General features: G+C 41.1%; 1 protein-coding gene across 2 annotated transcripts in view; it reads right to left on the bottom strand.

The window, feature by feature from the left end:
- lepr (leptin receptor) overlaps nt 1-26,118 on the bottom strand; it is a 132,355-nt gene that overhangs the window by 23,974 nt on the left and 82,263 nt on the right. For both annotated transcript variants that reach the window (XM_048539680.2, XM_048539679.2), the window contains exons 13-17: nt 25,906-25,988; nt 18,304-18,520; nt 17,921-18,112; nt 14,022-14,117; nt 3,812-3,917 (exon numbers count right to left, since the gene is read on the bottom strand). In XM_048539680.2, the coding sequence (XP_048395637.1) occupies nt 3,812-3,917; nt 14,022-14,117; nt 17,921-18,112; nt 18,304-18,520; nt 25,906-25,988 (694 nt within the window). The remainder of the gene's footprint in view (nt 1-3,811; nt 3,918-14,021; nt 14,118-17,920; nt 18,113-18,303; nt 18,521-25,905; nt 25,989-26,118) is intronic.

The following is a 26,118-nucleotide window of genomic DNA, read 5'->3' as shown; positions in this document are numbered from 1 at the left end:
TCTGCCTGCTGTTTTTGCATCAGGTTGTACATGTTAGTGAAATTAATAGAAGTCAAGACCATGGATCTTCTGCATCGGAACGAAGATGTGCCTGCTCTCTGGCAATCCTCTCGGTGACAGAGACAGACAGTGTTTCTTCCTCGACTGGCTGGGGAGATGTATTGGTGATATGCTCAGCAAGTTACACTCCTGAATCGAATCTAGACAGACAACCTGGCAAGGTGAAAATCTCTGAGTGGGTGGGGGGGTGAAGGTGCAAGCCTTGTCAGTATATCCTCAGAGGCTTGAGTGCACCCTCCTCAGAGATGGAAGTGGAGCTGATGGTCTCTGGCACTGGCCTTTGTGGGGTGGTGTATCACTGAGTGCCACTAGTGCCTGTAGAAGTGAAGCGAGGGAATTAGCTCTTTCAAGGAGATGACAGCTTGTGCAGGTTAAAAATTAGTTAGTGTGGGAGGTAATGGGAGCACAGTGCAGCACGGCACATAATAATGAAGCTCACTGGGTTGTTTGCCTGTGAGTGGTTGCACTCTTTATATTCTGTCATTCCAGCTGTGAGACATTTGCTCCTGTGATTACACAAAAGGAGAGATTAACCATGACAGAAGTGTGAGAAAGGAGTGTTAGTGATGATGGTTGAGCAAAAGAGGTGTTGAGGTGTCCCCGGTCGGTGGGGAAGAAACAGAGGTCAGGGGAGTTGAGCAGTTTGTGAGGATAAGGTGGATGAGTGCAGTGGCAGAGTTACAGTGAGTGGTGGTCCTGTGAATGTGGGGTAGGAAAGAGAAAATGCTGACACTTAACCTTTGCAGACTGCAGAACATCATTAATCTTCTTCCTGCACTGCTATGTGTTGCAATCCAACCAAAGCTCTGCACTAAACCTGAGGTCCATGCTGACTGAGTCCAATGGCACGGTCTTTTTTGCCAGCCAGCTTGTATACACTGTTCTCCTTTCCATAATTTCATTCACCAGTACCTCCAAATCCCTGTGGGTAAACTGAGGAGATGAATTGTCTTTCTGAACCATTTCTATGGGGATAACAGTGTAATTTTACCATGCGGAAGGCAATTCCAGACTTGTAGTATCCGAAGAAATGAACAGCTTGTTTTAAATATGATGCCAATGGCATGAACATGGCAAAGGCTTATCATTGGCAAGAACCTCCCCCACTCCTGCTATGCAGTTCCACGGGATGGGAGCTTTGAGGCTGGCTGAATAATTAATAAGATGAAGGGTGAAAGATTGCATGAGAAAATTCATTGTCAGCCATGGCAGATTGGACACACGAATCTCACTTGAAAAATCACTTTGCCAAAAAATTATGAAAATTCAGACCCCACTCTCTCATTTTGTTTTTGTTTTATATCTTGAACCTTTCCTTCACATGTTTGCTTTCTGACAGTTACTATCTATTTTGACATTCACATTAGGGCAAAGGCTTTGACTCTTTAATACGGTCATTAGTTTCCTCCCTTTGCCTTTTATTCCGCGATATCTTTGTCATATAACCTCTCCAAATCTCTACTCGATCACACATCTTTCCTCTTATTTTTGAAAATGAGACTTGGGCACCACTGAAAGAAAGAAATGCAGCAGCAAGCACAAAGGATCAGCAAACACAGAGAATTTCGACAATCAGTTACAACTTGGGAGAGGAAAGCCAAGAATAGCACTTGATCCAGCTATTTTAATAGCGGAAATGTTGCCACAAGTAATAAAACAATGTACTGATAACTCAGGTATTTTAAAAATTATGTAGAATTACTATTCCTGCCTCTCTGTTCTAAATGAGAACTTAAAATGAAAATCCAAAGCTATCACCTGCATATCACCACCAAGATAGCTGGCAACATAAAGACAAAATATGATGTTGTGCAAAATGTCTGAAAATTGGAAAAGATTCAATCAAACAATCCCAAGCCATCATATTGTTTAAATCAAAACTGTCTGTAAGAGCAAGACACTTTGTTCTTTAAACGTGAATGATTACTGTCAGCGGAAAACAAACTGTTAACGGTGAGGGATAATGGGAACTGCAGATGCTGGAGATTCCAAGATAATAAAATGTGAGGCTGGATGAACACAGCAGGCCAAGCAGCATCTCAGGAGCACAAAAGCTGACGTTTCGGGCCTAGACCCTGATGAAGGGTCTAGGCCCGAAACGTCAGCTTTTGTGCTCCTGAGATGCTGCTTGGCCTGCTGTGTTCATCCAGCCTCATATTTTATTATCTGTTAACGGTGAGAATAGTTTGAATGATGTGAGGAATATAAAGAATTTTCTGACCTCTATATGAAAACAGGAATAATAACTTGCTTTAATGACCACCTTTATTTCAATGAGCAACACACCAGTAAACTATTTAAATGCATTCAATAGAATGTTGTAGGGCAGACAATATGGTGCAGCTATACGTTTATTATTTTGCTCTGATTCTATTACCTCTAATATAAGTATTTTATGTAAGTCACTCTTTATTTGGAGTGCTCTATATATGGGGATGGGGTGGGGAGGAGATGGGTTCAGGGTTCAGGTGGTTCGCTTACATGAATGGTGTGCGATGCAGAGTGATGCCAACAGCATGGGTTCAATTCCCACACTGGCTGAGTTTAGCATGAAGGATTCCCCTTCTCAACCTTGCCCCTTGCTTGAGGTATACTGACCATTAGGTTAAACGACCACCACCAAGTCATCTCTCCGTAAAGCAAGAGTGGCTCTATGGTGACTTTACTGTTTATTGTATAACGTGACATTTAGCTGCAGCTACACAATACCCTTTGTTACGCCACATCTTAAATGCTATGGATAGCTCTGGGCATAGAACAATATAAAGGGTACATTGGCCTTCGAACAATGCAGAATAACCAGAATATTATCACGATATCATGGACGAGTTTATGAAAAGGTCTTGCATAAACTAGGCTTAAACTAGGCCAGAATAAAAACAAAAATTAAGCAATGAGCTTATTGAAGCTTTGAGAATTTTAAAAGGAATAGAACAAAAGCAATTTAAATTTTAAATTTAAAGTCAATAGAAACCTGTTCTGCTTTTGGTGGGTTCTAGCACAATGAGGTCTAATCTTAAAATCAGAAAAAAAGTTAGGACAAATCTCTTCAGACAAACAATGGTATCACCATGAAACTCACTCTTACACACACTAAAAATAGTCAGTTTAGATTAACTCAATTAATAATTTTAAATCTGACTTCAAAATCAAGGGTAAAATTTATATGGAATTAAGACAGCGGGACCGAATGTGGAACAGATTAAAAGGTGTCAAGCAGTTTACTGGAGCTCTCATATTTCAAGTAATTACTAAAAAAAAGGCTGTAGTGAAAATACAAACTATTAATAAATACTTAAGTGGTAATTTTTAAATCTACTTTCCCATACATTATATTTATTATTTGTCAGGATTTGAGAATATTGGGAAAAACCTTGCTCTTAGAAGGTGTTAATAGGTCATCTCCTTGAAATGTTGCATTCCTTTTTTTGTGTCTGTCATAAAATCATGAAATTTAAAATGCAGAACTGTGGTACCTGTCAGACCCCTCATAATACTCATGCAAAACCTGCCTGATTATTGAGTCAGAACTTTGAAAAATCCATTTAACTACTCCAAGCCTTCAAATAAGTCTCAAAATCCATCTTTCTTTGTGATAGTTGCACACTATTCCTGAAACACAATCTGAAGAATAAGAAAATAGTCTTTGAATTTCTCTTAAAATCAATATCAGAAAAGCAACAATTTCAGCCTGCACCTAAGTGAAGTTTAAAATTTTAATATTTCTGTATCCAAGAATTTTAAAACATACCTGTGCTTATAAATTAGAAAAGTTCCAATCAATAAAACCGATGACAAAAATACAAGCGGTAAGATAACATTCTGCAATCCATCATTGTTGGTCTTTGCCACCTCTCCTAAAAGAAGAATAGAATTTATAAAGTCAATATGCAGCACAGAAATAAACATGCATCTGCTGGCTTTTCAGGATCGTTAAATCGCAGATTGTGTTAAGTAAAAACATTTGATGCAAAATTATATTATTGACCTCCGTAGTATGGTTTCTGGCTCAATCTCTGGCTTGTGCTTAGGTAGCTGATTACTGAAGTGGCAGTGGGAGCGCTTCTATTGGTGTCTACAGGTACACAATAAAAAGATGTGAGGAAACTGTATCTGTATCATATGGAAATCAGCTCTTGTTCCTTCTCCTCTGTGTTGGATATGTGCTTGGATGACGATGAGGTCAAGATCAAATTGTACTGTGGCATCTCTCACAGTTTAAAAGCCTGCTCACAATTACTGTCAATCTCACAAATGAGGGATAGTTTGTTTGGTGAAGTAAAAGAATGTTCCTGGGATCTGTGGCACTCAGCATTCGTCAGTGCGTTCAGAAGAAAAATGGTTGAGTGCTTTTTTTATAAACCACCCATATCATGATTTGAATGCATTATGGAGACATACACTTTAATATGCATTAGGCATTAAAAACAATCAGCAACACAGTATAAAAATGTACAATAGCAACCCATGAGTCATGAGGGTGCATAGTATTATAGGATTCATCACATGGAGGAAAATAATACCATAGAATGAATCATTTCACTATAGTTACAATATTGCAGTATATTGACGTACAATCTGGCCCCAACTTAGTATTTCTGTTTCTGCTAACTCTTGTCCGTATATTACCTAATTTAAAATATTATACAAAATACACATGAGCACATCCGATGCTGGAACTTAATGTATTTCGCAGCCTTTGTAGCGTCCTTAAGCTTAATACTTCCTTACTATGTTCCATACTTATATGGAAATCTTTAAAACTTGTCACATACTGCTAAACCTTTACAGTATGCTTTAAATGGAATACGTCTATAGTTAATTCTTCTGTCTGTTTAGGTGAAAGGGTTGTTATTCAGTTGTCAACTGTACTTCCAAAGTCAGGCATTGGTGATTCTATTTAAAGGTATAATGAAGCATTTTGGTATATCATGCGGACATCAGCGGTATGTTCTTCCTTTTATTGATGGTCAGGATGGTTGAGGCGAGAAATGGAAAAAATATTGTCACTTTCTATTCCATCAGACAGCTTCATTCCAACTCAAACTTGGCTTCCTTCTTTTGATTTTAATCCCCTCCTGTTCTCCTTAAGCATCTGATCTAAACTCACAGAAACTGCCCTCGAAATTATGCCATACCATTACAAAACAAACAAACATGGGACAGCAGTAGGCTACATGGCCTTTTGAGCCTGCTCTGCTATTCAACAGAATATGATATTAACCTCAACTTTACATTTTTACATATCCCCAATAATCTTTCATCCCCTTCAAAATCAAGAATTGATTTAAAATATTTATTCCTTTTTGAGGCAGGGAATTCCAATGAATCACAAATCTCTGAGAGAATTCTTTTCCTCATCTCTGTCTTAAACAGGAAACCCCTTATTTTTAGACTAAGATCCCTAGTTCTAGATTCTCCCACAAGGGAAAACAACTGTTTCACATCCACCCAGTCAAGTCCATTCAGGATCAGAGGAGGTGATAGCCTTGTGGTATTATCATTAGGCCATTAATCCAGAGATTAGTTCACGTTCTGGGGACCTGGGTTTGAATCCTGCCACAGTAAATGGTGGAATTTGAATGCAATGTCAATCTGTAATTAAGGGTCTACTGATGACTGTGAATCTGTCGCTGATTGCTGGAGAAACACAATGTGGTTGATTCTCGACTACCCTCAGGGCAATTATGGCAATAAATGTTGACATCACATCCTGTGAATGAATCAAATAAGACTTAAGACTTAATTTTAACCTGCTGGTCATCCAATGAAACATAAGCATACAGGACTGCAGAACTTTTTTTAAACAACATAACAGATGTTCAGTATACAAAGAAAAAATACAAACTAAAGCAATCCAAACTACATAAATATTAAAACATAGTTCTGAAAAATCTTAAACCACACAGCAAAACAAAGTTTTTGATGACTCCATCACGTCATCATTTAACATCAAATCCAAGGAGGTTACCTCTTTGTTTCACCTCGAAGGTCAGACTCAACTGATTTATTCCAGTTCTTTTCTTTCAAATGTTATTTGATTTGATTTGATTTGATTTATTGTAACTACGTGTACCTATGTACAGTGAAAAGCTTTGTTTGTGAGCAGTACAGGCAGATCACAGCGAGCAAGGACATATAGATAGAGGGTGCTTGGTGTGGGGCATACAGGTTACACCCTCACAGGAGGTGTGCAAAACAAGATCAACATTACTGACTTAGAATTCAGGTTTAAAAGTGTGGAACGGTTATGAGAAGTGTTAAAATAAGATCTGCTGTAGGGTGCTCACAAGACGTGGCCCAATGTTGGCGCCATCTTGAATTTACCTTAGTATGATAAAGATAAAGTTGGTCATAATCGTACTGGACAATAGGGTTGCTCTGTCATTACAGAGAGATGACTGGTGGTGGTCTGACCTGAGGATCACCATGCTTCAAGCAAAGGGAGAAGCTGAGAAGGAGACTCCTTCATGGTAACCTCAGCTGGTGCGGGAGTTGAACCTACTCTACTGGTATCACTCTGAATCGCACTATAAGCATTCTTAATTGAACATGCATGAAGTTGAGAGATTTATAGGTATCTAGAGCATAGAAGGAAGCCACTTGGCCACTGTGCCATTCAACAACGATCTGACTAGACTTATTCCATTTTCCAACCCTTGGCTCTGGAGACGCTGGCAACATAAGCAGATATCTAAATACTACTTAAATGTTAAGAGAGTTTCTGACTCAATCACCCTTGGTTGACCCTTAATTGCCTAACTTGGCCACTCAGTGCAAGGGGCAATCAGGGATGGGAAACAAATGGTAACACAGCTGGCAGCAACCAAATGACATGAACACATTTAAAAAAAACCCGGAGCGTAGTGGGAGTCGGGAAGCCACTGTCTGAAAAGGTGATTATTATCTTTATCATACTAAGGTAAATTCAAGATGGCGCCAACATTGGGCCACGTCTTGTGAGCACCCTACAGCAGATCTTATTTTGACACTTCTTATAACCGTTCCACACTTTTAAACCTGAATTCTAAGTCAGTAATGTTGATCTTGTTTTGCACACCTCCTGTGAGGGTGTAACCTGTATGCCCCACACCAAGCACCCTCTATCTATATGTCCTTGCTCGCTGTGATCTGCCTGTACTGCTCACAAACAAAGCTTTTCACTGTACATAGGTATATGCAGCTACAATCAATCAAATCAAATCAAATAACTCCATTCCCGCCTCTTTGACCTGTCTGTCTCCTCTCCACCTATCTTCTCCTCTGTCCAGTTTCTATCCACCTCCCCCTCTCTCCCCATTTATTTCAGAACCCCCTTCCCTTCCCCCATTTCTGAAAAGGGTCAAGGCCCAAAACATCATGTTTCCTGCTCCTCTGATGCTGCTTGGCCTGCTGTGTTCATCCAGCTCTACACCTTGTTATCTCAGATTCTCCAGCATCAGCAGTTCTTACTATCTCTGAACCAATGGTACTGCACCCGTTCTTGTCTCTGTGGCCACAGTCTTGATCTTCATTGACATGACCACCAAATGGCGACACCCTGGTACACCCTGACATTTGCTATCTTCTAGAACATTCTAGGTGCAGTGTGCTGTAGACATAGATCACAGTAAGGATGATGACCATCATTAATGGGGAAAGGTTCCAGTTGTTCAACATCCATCACATTTATGATCATCATGAACACATTTTAGAATTCTGCACCAGGTACCCTGGAAGTTACTATGATACATATGTCCTACATTATTCTCTCATTCCGCCTTTTCTTTCCAAGGGCTGCATGCCTTACATGGATGGCATTGGGACACAAGGGCTTCTGTCTACAACCATGAGTGATGATTCTGTTACTCAAACCCCGGATTAAGACACAACATAATGCCTTCTTCCACTGGGACTATGGAGGTTCCTATGATTGCACATGTTTTGGGTGTTTGTTGCAGTACGGTCCAGAGTGCATCACGTAAACTTTGCATGCTGTAGTCCAGCTAACTGAAGAAGGCAAAGAGGGGAAATGATGGACAACAAATGGCTGCAAGGACAGGGGTCATCCATGAATGAAGATGAGGACATTGATCATGACTAATGTCACTCTCACCCTCAGAGTGCTGTAGCATCAGGTGCAAACAGGCCGAACAGAAATTGATTAACAACTGCTTCTAATGGATCTGAATTCGGAGGTCATCATTTATTAACTATAAATCTGTTGATGCTGGTAAGGCATGCAACCCCAATTATTCCCATTTGTTCTTTCATCACTTTTCCCTTTAATTTACACAAGATAACATCACTAACTTGAAAGGCTTCACAACACCTGATAAGGTGCTCCTCTACCCTCTGCATATTACACTGACCCATAAGGGTATTTCCAACCAGGCTTCTAGGGTTTGGTGCTATGGTCTCCTCTCATATTTCTGAGGAAAGAGGATATCTCTCCTGTCCACCATCCCAAATTTTGGGACCCCAGGTCTTTGTCAACAAAGCGACATTACACATCTCCTGTGTAATGGCTAACACACTGGAACTGTGAAAGGCAATTACTGGCTTGAAACATTTGAACTGGCGCACAGTTGAACTTCAGGCACGGCATTGGCAGTGGGAATGCTGGAAGGTACTGGCAGAGAAATTGCATATGAGTGGAGACACGGTGCATACTTAATGAAGTGAGCACCACAAAATTGTCAAAAAAAATCTCACTAGAACCCTCCATGAAACTTCGTGCAATTGACACTTTGCCAAATTTTGGGATAATGCAGCCTCACCCAGTTGGCAGAAGTACCTCTGTGTTTTGCATTGCTGCATCTAGCTCCACCATCAGCCCGTGAGTTAGCCTACTAAAAAATACACAGAACATAGAACATAGAACATTACAGCACAGTACAGGCCCTTCGGCCCTCAATGTTGTGCCGACCTGTCATACCGATCTCAAGCCCATCTAACCTACACTATTCCACATACATCCATATGCTTAGCCAATGACGACTTAAATGTACCAAAAGTTGGTGAATCTACTACCGTTGCAGGCAAAGCATTCAATTCCCTTACTACTCTTTGAGTAAAGAAACTACCTCTGACATCTGTCCTATATCTTTCACCACTCAATTTAAAGCTATGCCCCCTCGTGCTTGCCGTCACCATCCGAGGAAAAATGCTCTCCCTATCCACCCTATCTAACCCTCTGATTATTTTATATGTTTTAATTAAGTCACCTCTCAACCTTCTTCTCTCTAATGAAAACAGCCTCAAGTCCCTCAGCCTTTCCTCGTAAGACCTTCCCTCCGTACCAGGCAACATCCTAGTAAATCTGCTCTGCGCCCTTTCCAAAGCTTCCACATCCTTCTTATAATGCGGTGACCAGAACTGTACACAATTCTCCAAGTGTAGCCGCAACAGAGTTTTGTACAGCTGTAGTATAACCTCTTGTTTCCGGAACTCGATCCCTCTATTAATAAAAGCTAAAACACTGTATGCCTTCTTAACAGCCCTGTCAACCTGGGTGGCAACTTTCAAGGATCTGTTACATGGACACTGAGATCTCTCTGCTCATCTACACTACCAAGAATCTTACCATTAGCCCAGTACTTTGCCTTCCGGTTACTCCTACCAAAGTGCATCACCTCACACATGTCCGTATTAAACTCCATTTGCCACCTCGCAGCCCAGCTCTGCAGCTTATCTATGTCTCTCTGCAACCTACAGCATCCTTCGTTACTATCCATAACTCCACCAACCTTAGTGTCATCTGCAAATTTACTAACCCATCCTTCTACACCCTCATCCAGGTCATTTATAAAAATGACAAACAGCAGTGGACCCAACACCAACCCTTGCGGTACACCCTAGTAACTGGTCTCCAGGATGAACATTTCCCATCAACTACCACCCTCTGTCCTCTTTCAGCAAGCCAATTTCCGATCCAAACTGTTATATCTCCCACAATTCCATTCCTCCGCATTTTGTACAATAGCCTACTGTGGGGAACCTTATTCAACGCCTTGCTGAAATCCATATACACCACATCAACCGGTTTACTCTCATCTACCTAAGATAATAAAATGTGAGGCTGGATGAACACAGCAGGCCAAGCAGCATCTCAGGAGCACAAAAGCTGACGTTTCGGGCCTAGACCCTTCATCAGAGAGGGGTTGGGGGGAGGGAACTGGAATAAATAGGGAGAGAGGGGGAGGCGGACCGAAGATGGAGAGTAAAGAAGATAGGTGGAGAGGGTGTAGGTGGGGAGGTAGGGAGGGGATAGGTCAGTCCAGGGAAGACGGACAGGTCAAGGAGGTGGGATGAGGTTAGTAGGTAGCTGGGGGTGTGGCTTGGGGTGGGAGGAAGGGATGGGTGAGAGGAAGAACCGGTTAGGGAGGCAGAGACAGGTTGGACTGGTTTTGGGATGCATTGGGTGGGGGGGAAGAGCTGGGCTGGTTGTGTGGTGCAGTGGGGGGAGGGGATGAACTGGGCTGGTTTAGGGATGCAGTGGGGGAAGGGGAGATTTTGAAACTGGTGAAGTCCACATTGATACCATATGGCTGCAGGGTTCCCAGGCGGAATATGAGTTGCTGTTCCTGCAACCTTCGGGTGGCATCATTGTGGCAGTGCAGGAGGCCCATGATGGACATGTCATCAAGAGAATGGGAGGGGGAGTGGAAATGGTTTGCGACTGGGAGGTGCAGTTGTTTGTTGCGAACTGAGCGGAGGTGTTCTGCAAAGCGGTCCCCAAGCCTCCGCTTGGTTTCCCCAATGTAGAGGAAGCCGCACCGGGTAACCCTGCAGCCATATGGTATCAATGTGGACTTCACCAGTTTCAAAATCTCCCCTTCCCCCACTGCATCCCTAAACCAGCCCAGTTCATCCCCTCCCCCCACTGCACCACACAACCAGCCCAGCTCTTCCCCCCCACCCACTGCATCCCAAAACCAGTCCAACCTGTCTCTGCCTCCCTAACCGGTTCTTCCTCTCACCCATCCCTTCCTCCCACCCCAAGCCGCACCCCCAGCTACCTACTAACCTCATCCCACCTCCTTGACCTGTCCGTCTTCCCTGGACTGACCTATCCCCTCCCTACCTCCCCACCTACACCCTCTCCACCTATCTTCTTTACTCTCCATCTTCGGTCCGCCTCCCCCTCTCTCCCTATTTATTCCAGTTCCCTCCCCCCATCCCCCTCTCTGATGAAGGGTCTAGGCCCGAAACGTCAGCTTTTGTGCTCCTGAGATGCTGCTTGGCCTGCTGTGTTCATCCAGCCTCACATTTTATTATCTTGGAATCTCCAGCATCTGCAGTTCCCATTATCTCTGATACTCTCATCTACCTGTTTGGTCACCTTCTCAAAGAACTCAATAAGGTTTGTGAGGCACATCCTTCCCTTCACAACAACATGCTGACTATCCCGAATCAATTTATTCTTGTTAAAAGACTTAACAACTTGAAAGACACCACGGACTGTCATAAGAAGTGTTGTATTTGTTTCAAGTATAACATTGTACAGAATGTTGACACCTTTGCAACCATAGCTGAGCTGCAGGAAACCTGCTGGCTGCTGCCTTGTCTCAAATGATTTTGGATTGCATTCTCTGTTGGGCCAGGGCTGAATGGGTCCCAGTCTGCAGGAACCTCCTCCACGGGGCCAGGCACATCCTGCACAGCCTGACCTGATGGAGGCATTTGGGTCCATGTCAGAGGGAAGGTGATGCAACAGTGCACCTCTTGCACGCCTTGAGATGACAATCACTGGTAATTGTCTGTCATTTTAATCGCAAGCCCAGGCAGATGTGTGTGAGACAGTAGCACTGTATCGCTACCAGTGCTACATTCATAGCTGCAATGAAGTGACAGTTGCTGATCGCACCTGATGGAGATGTCTGGTACCCAATCTTGTGTATGACAGTCCCCTACAGTGATGTTAACACACAGTCTTAGGTGCACACCCTGGCAGACAGCAGCAGATCATTCATTCTCTTGCTGCACTACAGTCAGGTTTTCTTGAACTGCACATGGGTATAGACCTTGACAGCCAACGGCTCATCAGTCAGGATGGCCTTTTGTTGCCATCCCTTAGGAAAAGCACTTCCTATTTTTCCTGGAGCCTTCAGGAGAGCCACCAGGAGGCGTCAGTGAACTGTGTTGCTGGTTTTTGCCTGGTCTCTGAGATCTCCAGGAGTATCTCTGGGGGCGATGAGCAGAAGTAGAGTAATGCTCCTGCATTGCTCAGATTGAAGGTCTATTTGGATACTTTTTTTAACTATTGTACTAGAATTTGGACGCTAGGAAATCCTGGTGGGAAGGGCAGAGTTGCCTGCTTGCCCTGGCTGCCTGAAAATTTTAGTGTTTTTCCTGCGCATGACTATGCAATGGATTAAGAACATAATCAAAAGAGAAAGCTCAACTTTCCTGAGCAGAAGTACTTTCTGCATTACCCTGAGGACTCTTTTCAAGCCCACCTCCATAACTAAACTAAAAAAAAACAAAATTTCTTCCATAATCATAATCTTCAATCATTAAAAATAATGTTGACTTATTGGCCGCCTCAAAAATCCACATTGCCAAACACAAGCACTTAAACTTCTATCCAGCTTCCACTATACTTGTACAATAATCTGAGTTCTGCTAACATCAATGAAAAATTGAGTGCCTGAAGCCAGAATATAACTAATACCACATTTAGGATTATATAAGGCTTCAGATGCTGTTAAATCCTTCTACTTGTTGCCACCATCGCCACATATTTAGATCTAAGTATTCTACTTAATTATGTTATTCAAGTTTAATAATTGGCCCCTGCACAATCGATAAGCCAAAGAAATACCATCACGCAAAATGCAAATTAGACATTGTAGAGTGGAAATGGGAAAACAAAAAGATCACCGAATTTCCAGCATACAGTAAAGTCAGTGAGTCTGTTAAACTACATCCTTGAGGTAGGTGTTTATAATCAAGATCCTCTGAGTGTGAGATCATTTTGATTTGGGTACATCACATCTTTTGTTACACTGTTGTTAACAACTTAGTATCCAAAATCCAAGTTTTCAGTTTGATCTGCAATGCCAACCATGAGAAAGTACAATATTTTAGCTCAAAATAAACAACTGCACAGAAACAAACTTTCACCCCTTTTCTGAAAAAGTTCAAGAGTGTAAAAGATAGACAAGAAGTTGGGGGTAGGGAGATTGAAACGTTTGTCCCAAAATTTGTTCCACCTTGCACTTTACCACCACCACACCACCCCCCCCCCCAACCATTTCTTCTTCTGTGGAAAACCTTGCAGACATGGCAGCCTATAAAGTCTCTCGGCCATCGGCCTTACTAAATGCTGGCAATTTTACCCACCAATAAAGAATTTCTGCACTTTATAGCACCTTCACTTCAAACACACTTCTTCTATTGCGTTGAAGAAGCCTGGGTTTATTCAGAAGTTGTTTGCTAAAATGTAACAGTTGAGAGGCTGACAGACCAAAGTATGCCAAGGGAGTAAGAATCTGGAAGGAGAATATCCAAAACAGTGCACATCTCTCTCAGGATGCAACTTGACGTTGGATATGTATCAACTTTTATAATTGAAATGAAGGTTAGATTGGTTTAACAGTTATGTTCCTATAATAGTGTGAATTTGAAGATTGTAATGTGAGAGAGATGGGACAGATTAATGGAAAGTATTAAGAGAAGTGAAAGTCAGACAACCATCCGATTCCCTAACTTCATGTTTTGCTTGTCCTACCAAATAACGATATTAGTTAAAACCTGAACCTTAGCTGTTGAATTCCTTTTGACACTTGACTGACAAAGAAGTCATAAGTATATTTTTCTGTTTAATGTTCCTGAAATACTGTTCATTTAAGTAATAATTCATTACAGAATCGCATCCACTACCACCACTTTGCCTTTGTCCTGACCTGGGCAAGAATTTGCTATCAATTAAATATTGTGCATTAGAAAACAGGAAACTTTTTCACTAACATACTTACCGTTGATTTTCAAATAAAAACTGGTTGGCTGTCCTTCCCCTTCAGACAAAATTGGATATACTGTCAGTTGGTACTGTCGAGATGGAGAAAAATGGTCTATAAGAGAACAATGATAAACTTGAAGCAGTATTGTTTCAACAAAATACAGGTATCACAACATTTAATTTCTATGACATACATACAATAAGATATTTTTCTCTCAGAGGATAACTGATTAAAAAGCCACAAATTTTATATTCTCTAAAGATTTTGAAGTTTTTAAGTATCTGAAAGTTATTACTGGGAAGGTTATACGTAACTATTCCTTTTGTATTGGGGAAGTGGGATTAGTGTGGATAGACATTTTGGTCGACATGGACCCATTTGGGTCAAAGGACCTGTTTCCATGCTGTGGGACTCTATAACGTTGCCAAGGGATGCTTAACACCATTGATTAAAAATATTAAAAAGAGAAAGAAGCCTCCTAGCCCACAATGAGTACGGGGACAAGGAAATTCTCCTAATTTGGACTGGAATGACTGCAAGATGGGTAGAATAGGAAATGTTTTCTGGAATCATGCACACCATCAGTAAAAACACATGAAGTATTTAACAATGTGTGGTGATGTTGAGTCTGTCAGAAGAGGTCTTTATATTTTTAAAAATAAGTTCAGAGAAGAAGCTTTTCAGAGAAGACAGGTCATGGAAACGAGATGTGATGAGTTACTTTTAAATGAAAATCACATAACTGCAATCACGGAAACCAAAGGATAGAAACAAACACGACAACAATATGGTCAAGTGCAACATCAAATTTAAAATTTGTTCTTCCTGACAGTAATGGGTATGTGGAATAAGCACAACGTTAAAGGAGTTGGATAAAACCGCTGGATCAACATTAATTGGAAAATAGGACTGACGCATAAACAGATAAGTGTGAATCAAAGTGAGAGGAAACTCCATATAATAAGGTTGGGCAATAGATACTCACCCAAAGAAGCCTAGTGAGTCAAAATTGTGCAATATAAGAAAGAAGAAATGTATTTATGTCAAATCTTCAGAACATCTTCTGCTATTCACAGTCAATTACCTTTCCATGAAATGTAACAACAATGGCAAACCAGCTAATTATAATATTTACAATCCCTACTAAATTGTTACCCCCTACACCATAAGCTATTATATTGTTTGATTTGGTACCTTATCAACTACCTAACAATGTCAGCAAACAATGTTAGTACAGACATAATTTGTCTAAGAATCATTTTGTAAACGTTTACAATCTAAGTTTAAATTATCCCTTCTGTGGCATTTGTTCTTCATATTCTTAGCATTTAGGTAGTTTTGGACTTCTTCTACTGGCTTAAAATGATATCACAAATTCAGCTCTTTACCATCTTGATGCTTTCTTGGGCAATTATTTTGGGTTAATTTTTGTACTGATCAATATCAAGACTGTTACTGCTGAGTAATGACTGGCTATCACTATGCAATAGTATGTCACACAGGAACACCCAGATATAGTGCAAAGCTCCCTATGCAGTCCCAACAGTGTAATAAAAATAGAAAAGTTATGAGAATTTCACAAGCCAATTTTTTTTCTAGCACTTACTGCCTTACTTATTGCCCATCCATAATTTTCCTTGAACTCATGGAGTCATTTATAGGCAAGACCAGGTGATGACAGCAGATTTCCTTCCTTTAAGGGCATTGTTGAGCCAGATGGATTTTTACAACAATTGACTACAGTTTTATGGTCACCTTTACAAGACAACTTATTTTTATATTCTTGACTCATTAATTGAATTTAAATTCAACCAGCTAACATAGTGCAATTTGTGTCCATGTCCCCAGGATATTCCTTAGGACTTCTGGACCACTAGTCAAGTTAATTCACACAGACTGCATCACAATCTCCACCTAAATGATATAATTCATACTATTTAAAAGTGATCGAATAGCTAAATAGTTAGAGTACCTTTTAAAGGTAAAACATTCAAAACTGATTAAAACAGAATTTCACCAAGTGAGGCTAAATAAATTTGAGTGGCGGGAATGATGATCCAGCTCAAGAGGATGCAGACAGATTGGAGGAATAGGCACAAATTAAATTTAATCGAGAAGTTTGAAGTGATACATTTTAGGACAAAGGATAAGACCAAATAAAGGATATAATTTTAAAGCCAATGCAGAAGCACAGAGGCTGGAGTATGTGTACACAAGTTGTTGAAATTATAAATAAAGGCACAAGAGTACAAAAACAATGAAGTTGTGGTGAATCTTCATAAAACATTTGTCCAGCCTCAAGAGGAATATCTTGACTAATTTCAGGCAGCACAATTGACAGGATATAGATGAATTTGAAAGGGTGATAAGTGACAAGTGCTTTCACTCCACAAATGCCAGACATTGGCCATTATCAACAAGGAAGTAAAATCATTTCCCCCGACACTCAATGGCATTATCAACATCCTGAAGGCCAGCAGAGACCAGAAATTAATTTGATCAGTCACATAAATTCAACTATAACAGCAGGTTAAAACAAACACAGTGAAAGCTGGAGAAACTCAGAAGTTCTAGCATCATCTGTGGAGAGAAACAGAGTTAACATTTTGAATCTGGAATGGGTTCTTCAGAACTTAAAGGTATTGGAAAATAGGTACATTTTTATACCTTTGACAGAGGCACGGTCTGCCATTATACCATCTGCTCTCTTACTCGCCATCTACCTCTGTCAAAAGTATAAAAAGAACCCTTTTTCAACACCTTTCAGTCCTGTAGAAGAGTCACACCAGACTCAAAATATTAACTATATTTCTGTTGCTACCAGACCTGCTGAGTTTCACCAGCGTAGTCTGTGTTTGTTTCAGATTTCCAGAATCTGCAGCATTTTGTTTTTACAAGAGCGAATCAAAGGCTGGGTGTTCTATTGTGACTGATTCACTTTCTCAATCCCCAAAAATAGCTCTCTACCTACAAAACATAACTAAAGGATCTAATGGAATACTCTCCATTTGTATGCACAATGGCAATTTCAGTGACACTACAGAAATGTAACACTATCCAGATCAAAACAAGCCACTTGATAGGCACCTCATCCAGTATATTAAACATTTACCTATCCATACTGGTATACTGCCAAAATTTATTCACAGCATCATGATAGCGTGGAGGCAGGCCTTTCAGCTCATGGATTCCACACCATCCTTCCCAAGAAAACCCTACCCAGACCAAACCCCAACCCTAACCCTGCATTTCCCATGGCTAATCTTTCTGAGCTGCATGCCCCTGGACACTCTGGGCAATTTAGCATGGCCAATCCACCTAACCTGCAAATTCTTTGGACTCTGGGAATAAACCAGAGCACCCATGCAGACACAGGGAAAATGTGCAAACTCCATGAAGACAAACACCTGAGGGAGGAATTGAACCCAGATCCCTGGGTTTTATATCTTCTGTATTTAGTCCAATTCTACCAAGACATAAATTTTAAATTACTGTTGGCGGTGCTATTGATATTGTGTGAAGAATGCTGTTGTTTCCACCATATATCTCTATTTTGAAACGGGGGATATTTTATGAAATGCTCCCTTTATGTTTTGCTTGAGTTTCATTTAACCAGACTTTGGTAATGAAACACCCTCCATAACAGAGCTTAAAAATAAAAATGTACACATTTATCGAGTGTGTTGCTCATCACTTATTCAAGTGAAAATACTTATTTTATTTGCTCTTAAGCAGATTGCAATGAAAAAACTTTCTTTAAGAAATAAACGTGAAAAAAAAGCTGACTGTGGAAATGATCTACTTTTCAATTCCATATGAAAGAGAAACAGTGCGATTCTATCAACTGCATTTTTGGCAGGCTGAAAGTAGGATAAATTGCAAGTATTTTTATTAAATTACAAAACTAAACCTACCAAAAATATATGCCATTGTGATGTTTGTAGCAGCTCTCATCCACTTCACCTTCTGCCCATCACTAGGTGGGAGGCTTTTCCATTCTATCACAAAAGATGTCAGTTCGGGATTCATAGGGAACAGGCTCCAAGAAACAATCACACAACTGTTGTTGATCAGGGAGGCATGAAGAGATCGAAGAATCTGTACTGCTGTGATCAAAGTTTTTTTAAAAGTTACAAATGAAAATAACAATGAATACATGTTCATTTTACCTAATTATTTAAGTTATCAATATACGTTAAAATCTAATTATTTCTTAATGGAATCTCACTTAGACCTCTTACTGTGCTATGCAAGAAAAATTATGGTCATCTCTGAGACTTTAGTCCATTTAACTAACCTTTGCTGTTGTCCTCTGGGAAATTTAGTTTAAAATTCTTTCTAGAAGAACCAATGGAATTGAAAGCGATCACTGATACCCTTCTAATGTCATTGTTGAGAAGAAAGCTGTAACTTGTAACATTTTCAACATGTTCCAGCCAGGTATTGTTTTCTGTTGATTCATATTTCAACATATAGCCTTTCACACTACATAAGGCTTCATCTTTTGTCAGAGGCTGCATTGAAAAAAAAATATTTTCATTTGTTGTCAAAAAGATTTCAAATTCATTTTTTATTCTGACCATTTGTAATTATAATACTTATTTAATTAGCTAGTAGTCTATTAAGTTGGCACATCCTTTGAAATTAAATTAAAGACAAGCAAACTTCCATTTCAAAATGCATGAGTGCTTACTTGACTATGGCAATCTAGATAGTACTGTATTTTTAATTTCAAATAAATTTACACTATTTATCTATTTTTCATACTGGTGTTTCATCATCATATTGCTGTCTCATAAATGTAAATATGCTGTTTTTATTACTTATTTTAAAAATGGGTATTGGAGACATCTAACTTAAAAATGCATTGAAACTCCCCTGTCAGATTCTTTAGAATGAAACATCCTACTTTAGAGATGTTAACAATTAACATAGCACCAGACACTAAACCAAATCTCATTAACTAAGTGCTGTCATGCAATATTAATTCATAGTGCCTGAGCTTGAACTATAAATTTTATCATGAAGCCATCAGAATTTCTTCACAACAGCCAGAACACACCACATTTGAAAGGTATATTTTCCAAAATCAGTATTGAAAACTCATTAAACATTTGGTTAGGTTGATTTAGAAAACAATTTCTCATTTTAATGCTCAAATTTTAATCTGATTGCCAAAATATAATGCTCCAAAAATATGCCTGCTCTTCAGTTTTGCATCTTACCAGGCAGAACATTGAAGCTGAATGAACACAGCAGGCCCAGCAGCATCTTAGGAGCACAAAAGCTAACGTTTCGGGCCTAGACCCTTCATCAGAAAAGGGGGATAGTGAGAAAGGGGGAGGTGGACCAAAGATGGATAGAGGAGAAGATAGGTGGAGAGGAGAGTATAGGTGGGGAGGTAGGGAGGGGATAGGTCAGTCCAGGAAGGACGGATAGGTCAAGGGGGCGCGATGAGGTTAATTGGTAGAACAGGAGAGCTGCAGTGGGAGAGAGATCCCCTGACGTTGGTCCGGAGGGAGGAGGGTAACTTCTTCAGGTTAGGCATCCTGGAAGAGGCCTGTCCGTCCTCCCCGGACTGACCTATCCCCTCCCCACCGCCCCACCCACACTCTCCTCACCACCTATCTTCTCCTCTACCCATCTTCAGTCCGCCTCCCCCTCTCTCCCTATTTATTTCAGAATCATCTCCCCATCCCCCATTTCTGATGAAGGGTCTAGGCCTGAAACGTCAGCTTTTGTGCTCCTAAGATGCTGCTTGGCCTGCTGCATTCATCTAGCCCCACACTTTGTTGTCTCAGATTCTCCAGCATCTGCAGTTCCCATTATCTCTGAGAACATTGAAGCTATTGTGATTGAGAAGTGCAGTGTTGCACTTGCACATTTGATGACTTTCTATTGCAGAATCACTGAAATGTAACAATACAGGACACCAGTCTGCCCATACTGTGTGCAACTGCTCTCCAAATGAGTATCATGACCTAATGGCATTCGCTTACATTTTACCCATATCCTTGGACATTGTTTCAATTTAAATAATCATCTAATGCCTGCTTGAATGCCACAAGTGAAATGACGCTCACCACAATTGCAGGCAGTACATTCCAGCAAAGTTAGCTCTTCACTGCAGTCAATGAAACTACCTAGTTCTTTGTTCTGTGGGCTGATTCCAGAGACACACATTAAAACAAACATCAGCTGTACCTGAGAACCATCACTTGGTGAAAGATGCCCTGTGGTCTGCCCAGAAGTTTCCTGCTCTTCAAATACAAGAAATTATCCTTAACCAACTGTTGTACTCTGGTACGTTCCAAGGTCTAGGGCAGCATGCTGAGAGACACACTATAGATCAGGGCAGCAGCAGCAGGGGTGCAGCAGAAGAGAACACTACTAAGGACTTTCATCCTTAGTTCATCAAGGAGCTGGAAATGTTAACATCCCTTGGGCTGTGCACTTCACAAAGAATGTATGTCGTAAATCAAGAGTATTGAAAATATATTAAGGCACGTCAGAGTGAAATATGATGCATAGAGATCAATCTTGTATTATTGCTGTAATTACTGATTTGAAATGTTTTGGCCTTGACCTGATGCCAAATGTGTATTGTAAATATTAAAACTTTTACTATCATATAGAGTGGAACGTACTATGTTGGCACCAGTTGAATTTTCTTGAAAATTCTACAATATTCATGTCAAATGTTTCGTAAATCTGATTTTAAAATTATTTTGTTTGTGTTTGAAACTAATTACAAGTGTTACAATAGCTCAGATTTTCTGTGCAGCAGTGATGATGACTATTGCAGGACATGAGAACTCATGTATCTAATCAGAAAATTGATTATGGAGTTATACAAATAAAAATAACGAGGTTTTAATCCATCAAAACATATCTTGGGTAACTATTCAGTTAAGTACCATGGTGACTGTACCAGGTCTCCAGTCATAATTCAAGAGTTGGAGGCCTTGCATAGGGCCCTAGGGAGCAGAGAAATTGTCCAATGGAAGTTTAAACATACTAGGGAATTCCCATGTGGGTTTGTGTGACAGCACTTCCACTAGGATCCAACATTTATCTTTACTGGTTTCAGATAAACCAAATAATGGAAAATTTGGCCCAATATATTAACCTAACAGTGTAAGAAATTCAGCTTTTCACTTGGCAAAAGGTTCAAGTCCCAGTTCCATTGTTTGCAAGGTCACTATTATCAAACCACTGTGAAAATTAATTTGGGTTATCTGCTCAATTCGGTTAAAAAACTTGTAACTAAACAAGAAAACTGCCTTTTTACATTTTCCATTACTCAGCATGACAAATGCATCTGCTGGCTATCATAAAGGCTGGTACCATGAACTTCCCTAAGGTTTTTCCTGAGTGGTTGACTTCAACAGAAGATCAGAGGAAGCACGGGATTTATATGAGATGTATATCAATGATGTTAATGAGGGTACCTAACATATGGTAGATAAATTTTCTGATATCACCAGGGTAGTTCAGAAAGTAAGTTGTCAAAAGGAAGAAGGATGCTTATGTAAGGTTTAGGAAACAAGGATCGGAAAAGTTTCTAGAGGGATACAAGTTATCCAGGAAGGAGCTGAAGAAAGGGCTTAGGAGAGCTATAAGGGAACATGAGAAAACCTTGGAAAACAGGATCAAGGAAAACTCCAAGGCTTTTTACACGCACGTGAGGAATAAGAGAATGACCAGAGAAAGGGTAGGGATGATCAAGGATTGTAAAGGGAATTTCTGCACTGAGTCTAAAGAGATAGGAGAGGTCCTTGATGAATATTTTTCTTCGGTATTCACAACTGAGAGGAGCCTAGTTGTAGAGGAGGACAGTGTGAAACAGAATGCTAGGCTAGAGGAAGACGATGTTAGTAAGGAAGATGTACTAGGAATTTTGAGCAAGTTGAAGATAGATAAGTCCCCCGGGCCTGATGGAATTTATCCAAGGATTCTATGGGAAGCGAGGGAAGAGATTGCAGGGCCTTTGACGATGATCTTTTTGTCCTCACTGTCCACGGGTATAGTGCTGGAGGATTGGAGAGAGGCAAACGTCATTTCCTTATTCAAAAAAGTGAATAGGGATAACCCCAGGAATTACAGGCTTACGACAGTGGTGGGCAAATTATTGGAAAGGGCTCAGAGATAGGATTTATGATCACTTGGAAAGGCACAGTTTGATTTGTGATAGCCAGCATGGATTTGTGAGGGGTAGATCATGCCGCGCAAACCTTATTAAATTCTTTGAAGAGGTGACCAAACATGTGGATGTAGGTACAGCAGTAGATGTGGTATACATGGATTTAAGTAAGGCGTTTGATAAGGCTCCCCATGGTAGGCTCATGCAGAAGATAAGGAGGTAAGGGATAGGGGAAAATGTGGCAGATTGGATTCAAAATTGGCTGACCCTTAGAAGACAAAAGGTGGTAGTGGACAGAAAATATTCAACATGGTGCTCAGTTATGAGTGGTGTACCACAAGGATCTGTTCTGGGTCCTCTTCTATTTGTGATTTTTGTAAATGATTTAGATGAAGGAGTGGAAGGATGGATCAGCAAGTTCGTGGATGATACAAAGGTGGGTTACGTTGTGGACAGTGCAGAGGACTGTTCTAGGTTACAAAGGGACATTGATAGGATGCAGAGCCGGGCTGAGAATTGGCAGTTGGAGTTTAACCCTGAAAAGTGTGAGGTGATTCATTCTGGAAGGACAAACTTGAAAGCTGAATACGGGGTTAATGGAAAGATTCTTTGCAGTGTGGAGGAGCAGAAGAATCTTGGGGTTCATGTTCACAGTTCTCTGAAAGCTGCCACCCAGGTGGATAGAGTTGTTAAGAACGTGTATGGTATGTTCGCTTTCATTAGTAGAGGGACCGAGTTCAAGAGCCTTGAAGTTATGCTCCAGCTATACAAAAGCCTGGTTCGGCCACATCTGGAGTATTGTGTCCAGTTCTGGTCACCTCATTACAGGAAAGATGTGGAAGCATTGGCAATAGTGCAGAGGAGATTTACCAGGATGTTGCCTGGAATGGAGGGAAGGTCTTACGAGGAACGGTTAAGAGAGCTCGGTCTTTTCTCTTTAGAATGACGAAGGATGACAGGTGACTTGATAGAGGGTGTACAAAATGATCACAGGGATCGATAGAGTAGATAGCCAGAGACTTTTTCCTAGGGTGGATGTAACTATTGTGAGGGGGCATTGTCTTAGAGTGGAGATAAATACAGAGGAGATGTCAGCAGTAGGTTCTTTACTCAGAGAGTGGCCAGGGCGTGGAATGCATTCCCGGAGAGGGTGGTGGAGTTGGCATTTTAGCGGCTATTAGATAGGCATATGGATAATAGTATAAGGTAGGGATGGAGGTTAGATAGACCTTAGGTTTAGGGTAAAAGTTCAGCACAACATCGTGGGCTGAAGGGCCTGTACTGTGCTGTACTGCTCTATGTTCTAACTGTTTACAAAGGGAATTGAGTGGGCAAACATTCAATCGATGGAATATAAAGTGGGTAAATGTGAACTTGTCCATTTTGAAGGGTGACTAGAAAAGCACTGTTCTATTTAAATGGGGAAAGGTTGCGGGACTTGGTGGTACAGAGGGATCTCGGTGTCCTGGTATATAAATAACATAGTTCGTATGCAGGTACTGTAATTCTAGAAGTCCAATGGATGTTCTTATTTATTGCAAGATGAATGGAATGTAAAAGCAGGAACTTTTTACTGGAGCTGTAGGGGACATTCATGAGCTCACATCTGGAGCGCTATGTACAGTATTGGTTTACTTATTTGAAATATATAATTACATTACAGAAGATTCATTGACTCATTCATGAGGAGAAAAAGCTTATCTTAAAGAAAGGTTGAACAGGTTAGGCTTTTAAACATTAAGCATAGCAGAATGGGAGATGATTTTATTGAAACAAATAAGATCTCGAAGGAACTGGATAAGATGGTTACTTGAAGGATGCTTCCACTTATGGGGAGAATAAAAGTAGGGACCATGTTTAAGACCAAGATGTCCCCCTTTTAGGACAAAGATGAAGAGAAGTTAATTTTCTTTCTCAGAGGATCATTAAAGTGTGGGATTCTCTTTCCTGGGAGAGAGTGGAGGCTGGGTCTCTACAGTTATTCAAGGCTGAGTTTAGTTTTTATACATTGGGAAGTGAAGGGTTTTACAAGTAGAGATAGTAGGAATTGCAGATGTTGGAGAATCTGAGATAAAAAGGTGTAGAGCTGGAGGAACACAGCAGGCCAAGCAGCATCATAGGAGCCAGAAAGCTGACGTTTCGGGCCTAGATCCTTCTTCAGAAAAAGGGTTTTATGGTCCAGGCAGCAAACTGAAGCTGAGACCACAACCAAATTAACAGTGATCTTATTGAATGGCAGAGCAAATACAAAGGGCTTAGTAGCCCACACATATTCCTATGACAAAGTTAAGGTCTCCAATGAAGTTGCCAATAACACCATTTTGAAATATGACTGGTTGTCTTTAATAAAGTACACATGAGATTATGTAAAGCATAAGCAATTGTCAGAATAGAAAGATAATAAAGTGTGAAGCTGGATGAACACAGCAAGCCAAGCAGCATCTCAGGAGCACAAAAGCTGATGTTTCGGGCCCAGACCCTTCATCAGAGAGGGGGATGAGGAGAGGGTTCTGGAATAAATAGGGACAGAGGGGGAGGCGGACCGAAGATGGAGAGAAAAGAAGATGGGTGGAAAGGAGAGTATAGGTGGGGAGGTAGGGAGGGGATAGGTCAGTCCAGGGAAGACAGGCAGGTCAAGGAGGTGGGATGAGGTTAGTAGGTAGGAAATGGAGGTGCGGCTTGGGGTGGGAGGAGGGGATGGGTGAGAGGAAGAACAGGTTAGGGAGGCAGAGACAGGCTGGGCTGGTTTTGGGAGGCAGTGGGGGGAGGGGAAGAGCTGGGCTGCTTGTGTTGTGCAGTGGGGGGAGGGGGCAAACTGGGCTGGTTTTGGGATGCGGTGGGGGAAGCAGAGATTTTGAAGCTGGTGAAGTCCACATTGATACCATTGGGCTGCAGGGTTCACAAGCGGAATATGAGTTGCTGTTCCTGCAACCTTCGGGTGGCATCATTGTGGCACTGCAGGAGGCCCATAATGGACATGTCGTCTAAAGGATGGGAGGGGGAGTTGAAATGGTTCGCGACTGGGAGGTGCAGTTGTTTATTGCGAACCGAGCAGAGGTGTTCTGCAAAGCGGTCCCCAAGCCTCCGCTTGGTTTCCCCAATGTAGAGGAGGCCATACTGGGTACAATGGATACAGTATACCACATTGGCAGATGTGCAGGTGAACCTCTGCTTAATGTGGAAAGTTATCTTGGGGCCTGGGATAGGGGTGAGGGAGGAGGTGTGGGGGCAAGTGTAGCATTTCCTGCGGTTGCAGGGGAAGGTGCCGGGTGTGGTGGGGTTGGAGGGCAGTGTGGAGCGAACAAGGGAGTCACGGAGAGAGTGGTCTCTCCGGAAAGCAGACAAGGGTGGGGATGGAAAAATGTCTTGGCTGGTGGGGTCGGGTCAGAATAGAAAGTTTGCATTTTAAAGAGGGAGTCAAAACACACAACTTACAAGTGAGCTTAAATCTATTTCAACATATGGAGTTCATTATGGACTTTTGCTACTTCCTTACCAGTTCCTTTCAGGCATCCAAGACAAAGCAATAGGTAGGTTAGGGTCAGAAGCCGGGCCTCTTCCAAGGCTATACTGAGACAAGAATGAGATAGAATCCAAATGTTGTCCAATGGTCACTGTTGCCTAATTTTTCTAAATTTCTGAGGTTACCATGGATTAGCCCACTGAATTAACATGCCATCAGGCAATGACACTGTGTGTTAACACCTCAATTCATTTCAATACCATACTTTGTTGATCAGTGATATTTCTTCTTACCTTCCATTCTAGTGTGATATGTATCTCTTTAGTCAAAGGATCCCTGTCTATAAGTCTCCAAAAATCGGGCCCTGTTGTTGGTACTAAAGGAGAAAATATTAAAATAGCACTTTGATTTTAAAGTCTTCAGGAGTGTCAAGTAATTCACAAAATATGTTGTGAAATATGGCGATGTTGAATGTGGAAACTTATTTGTGCAGAACTGAAAAAAGA

Source organism: Stegostoma tigrinum, chromosome 8, assembly GCF_030684315.1.
Source record: "Stegostoma tigrinum isolate sSteTig4 chromosome 8, sSteTig4.hap1, whole genome shotgun sequence".
NCBI classification, from domain to species: domain Eukaryota; kingdom Metazoa; phylum Chordata; class Chondrichthyes; order Orectolobiformes; family Stegostomatidae; genus Stegostoma; species Stegostoma tigrinum.
Note: the sequence above shows the minus strand (reverse complement) of the source record. Positions and strands in the feature narration are given on the sequence as shown.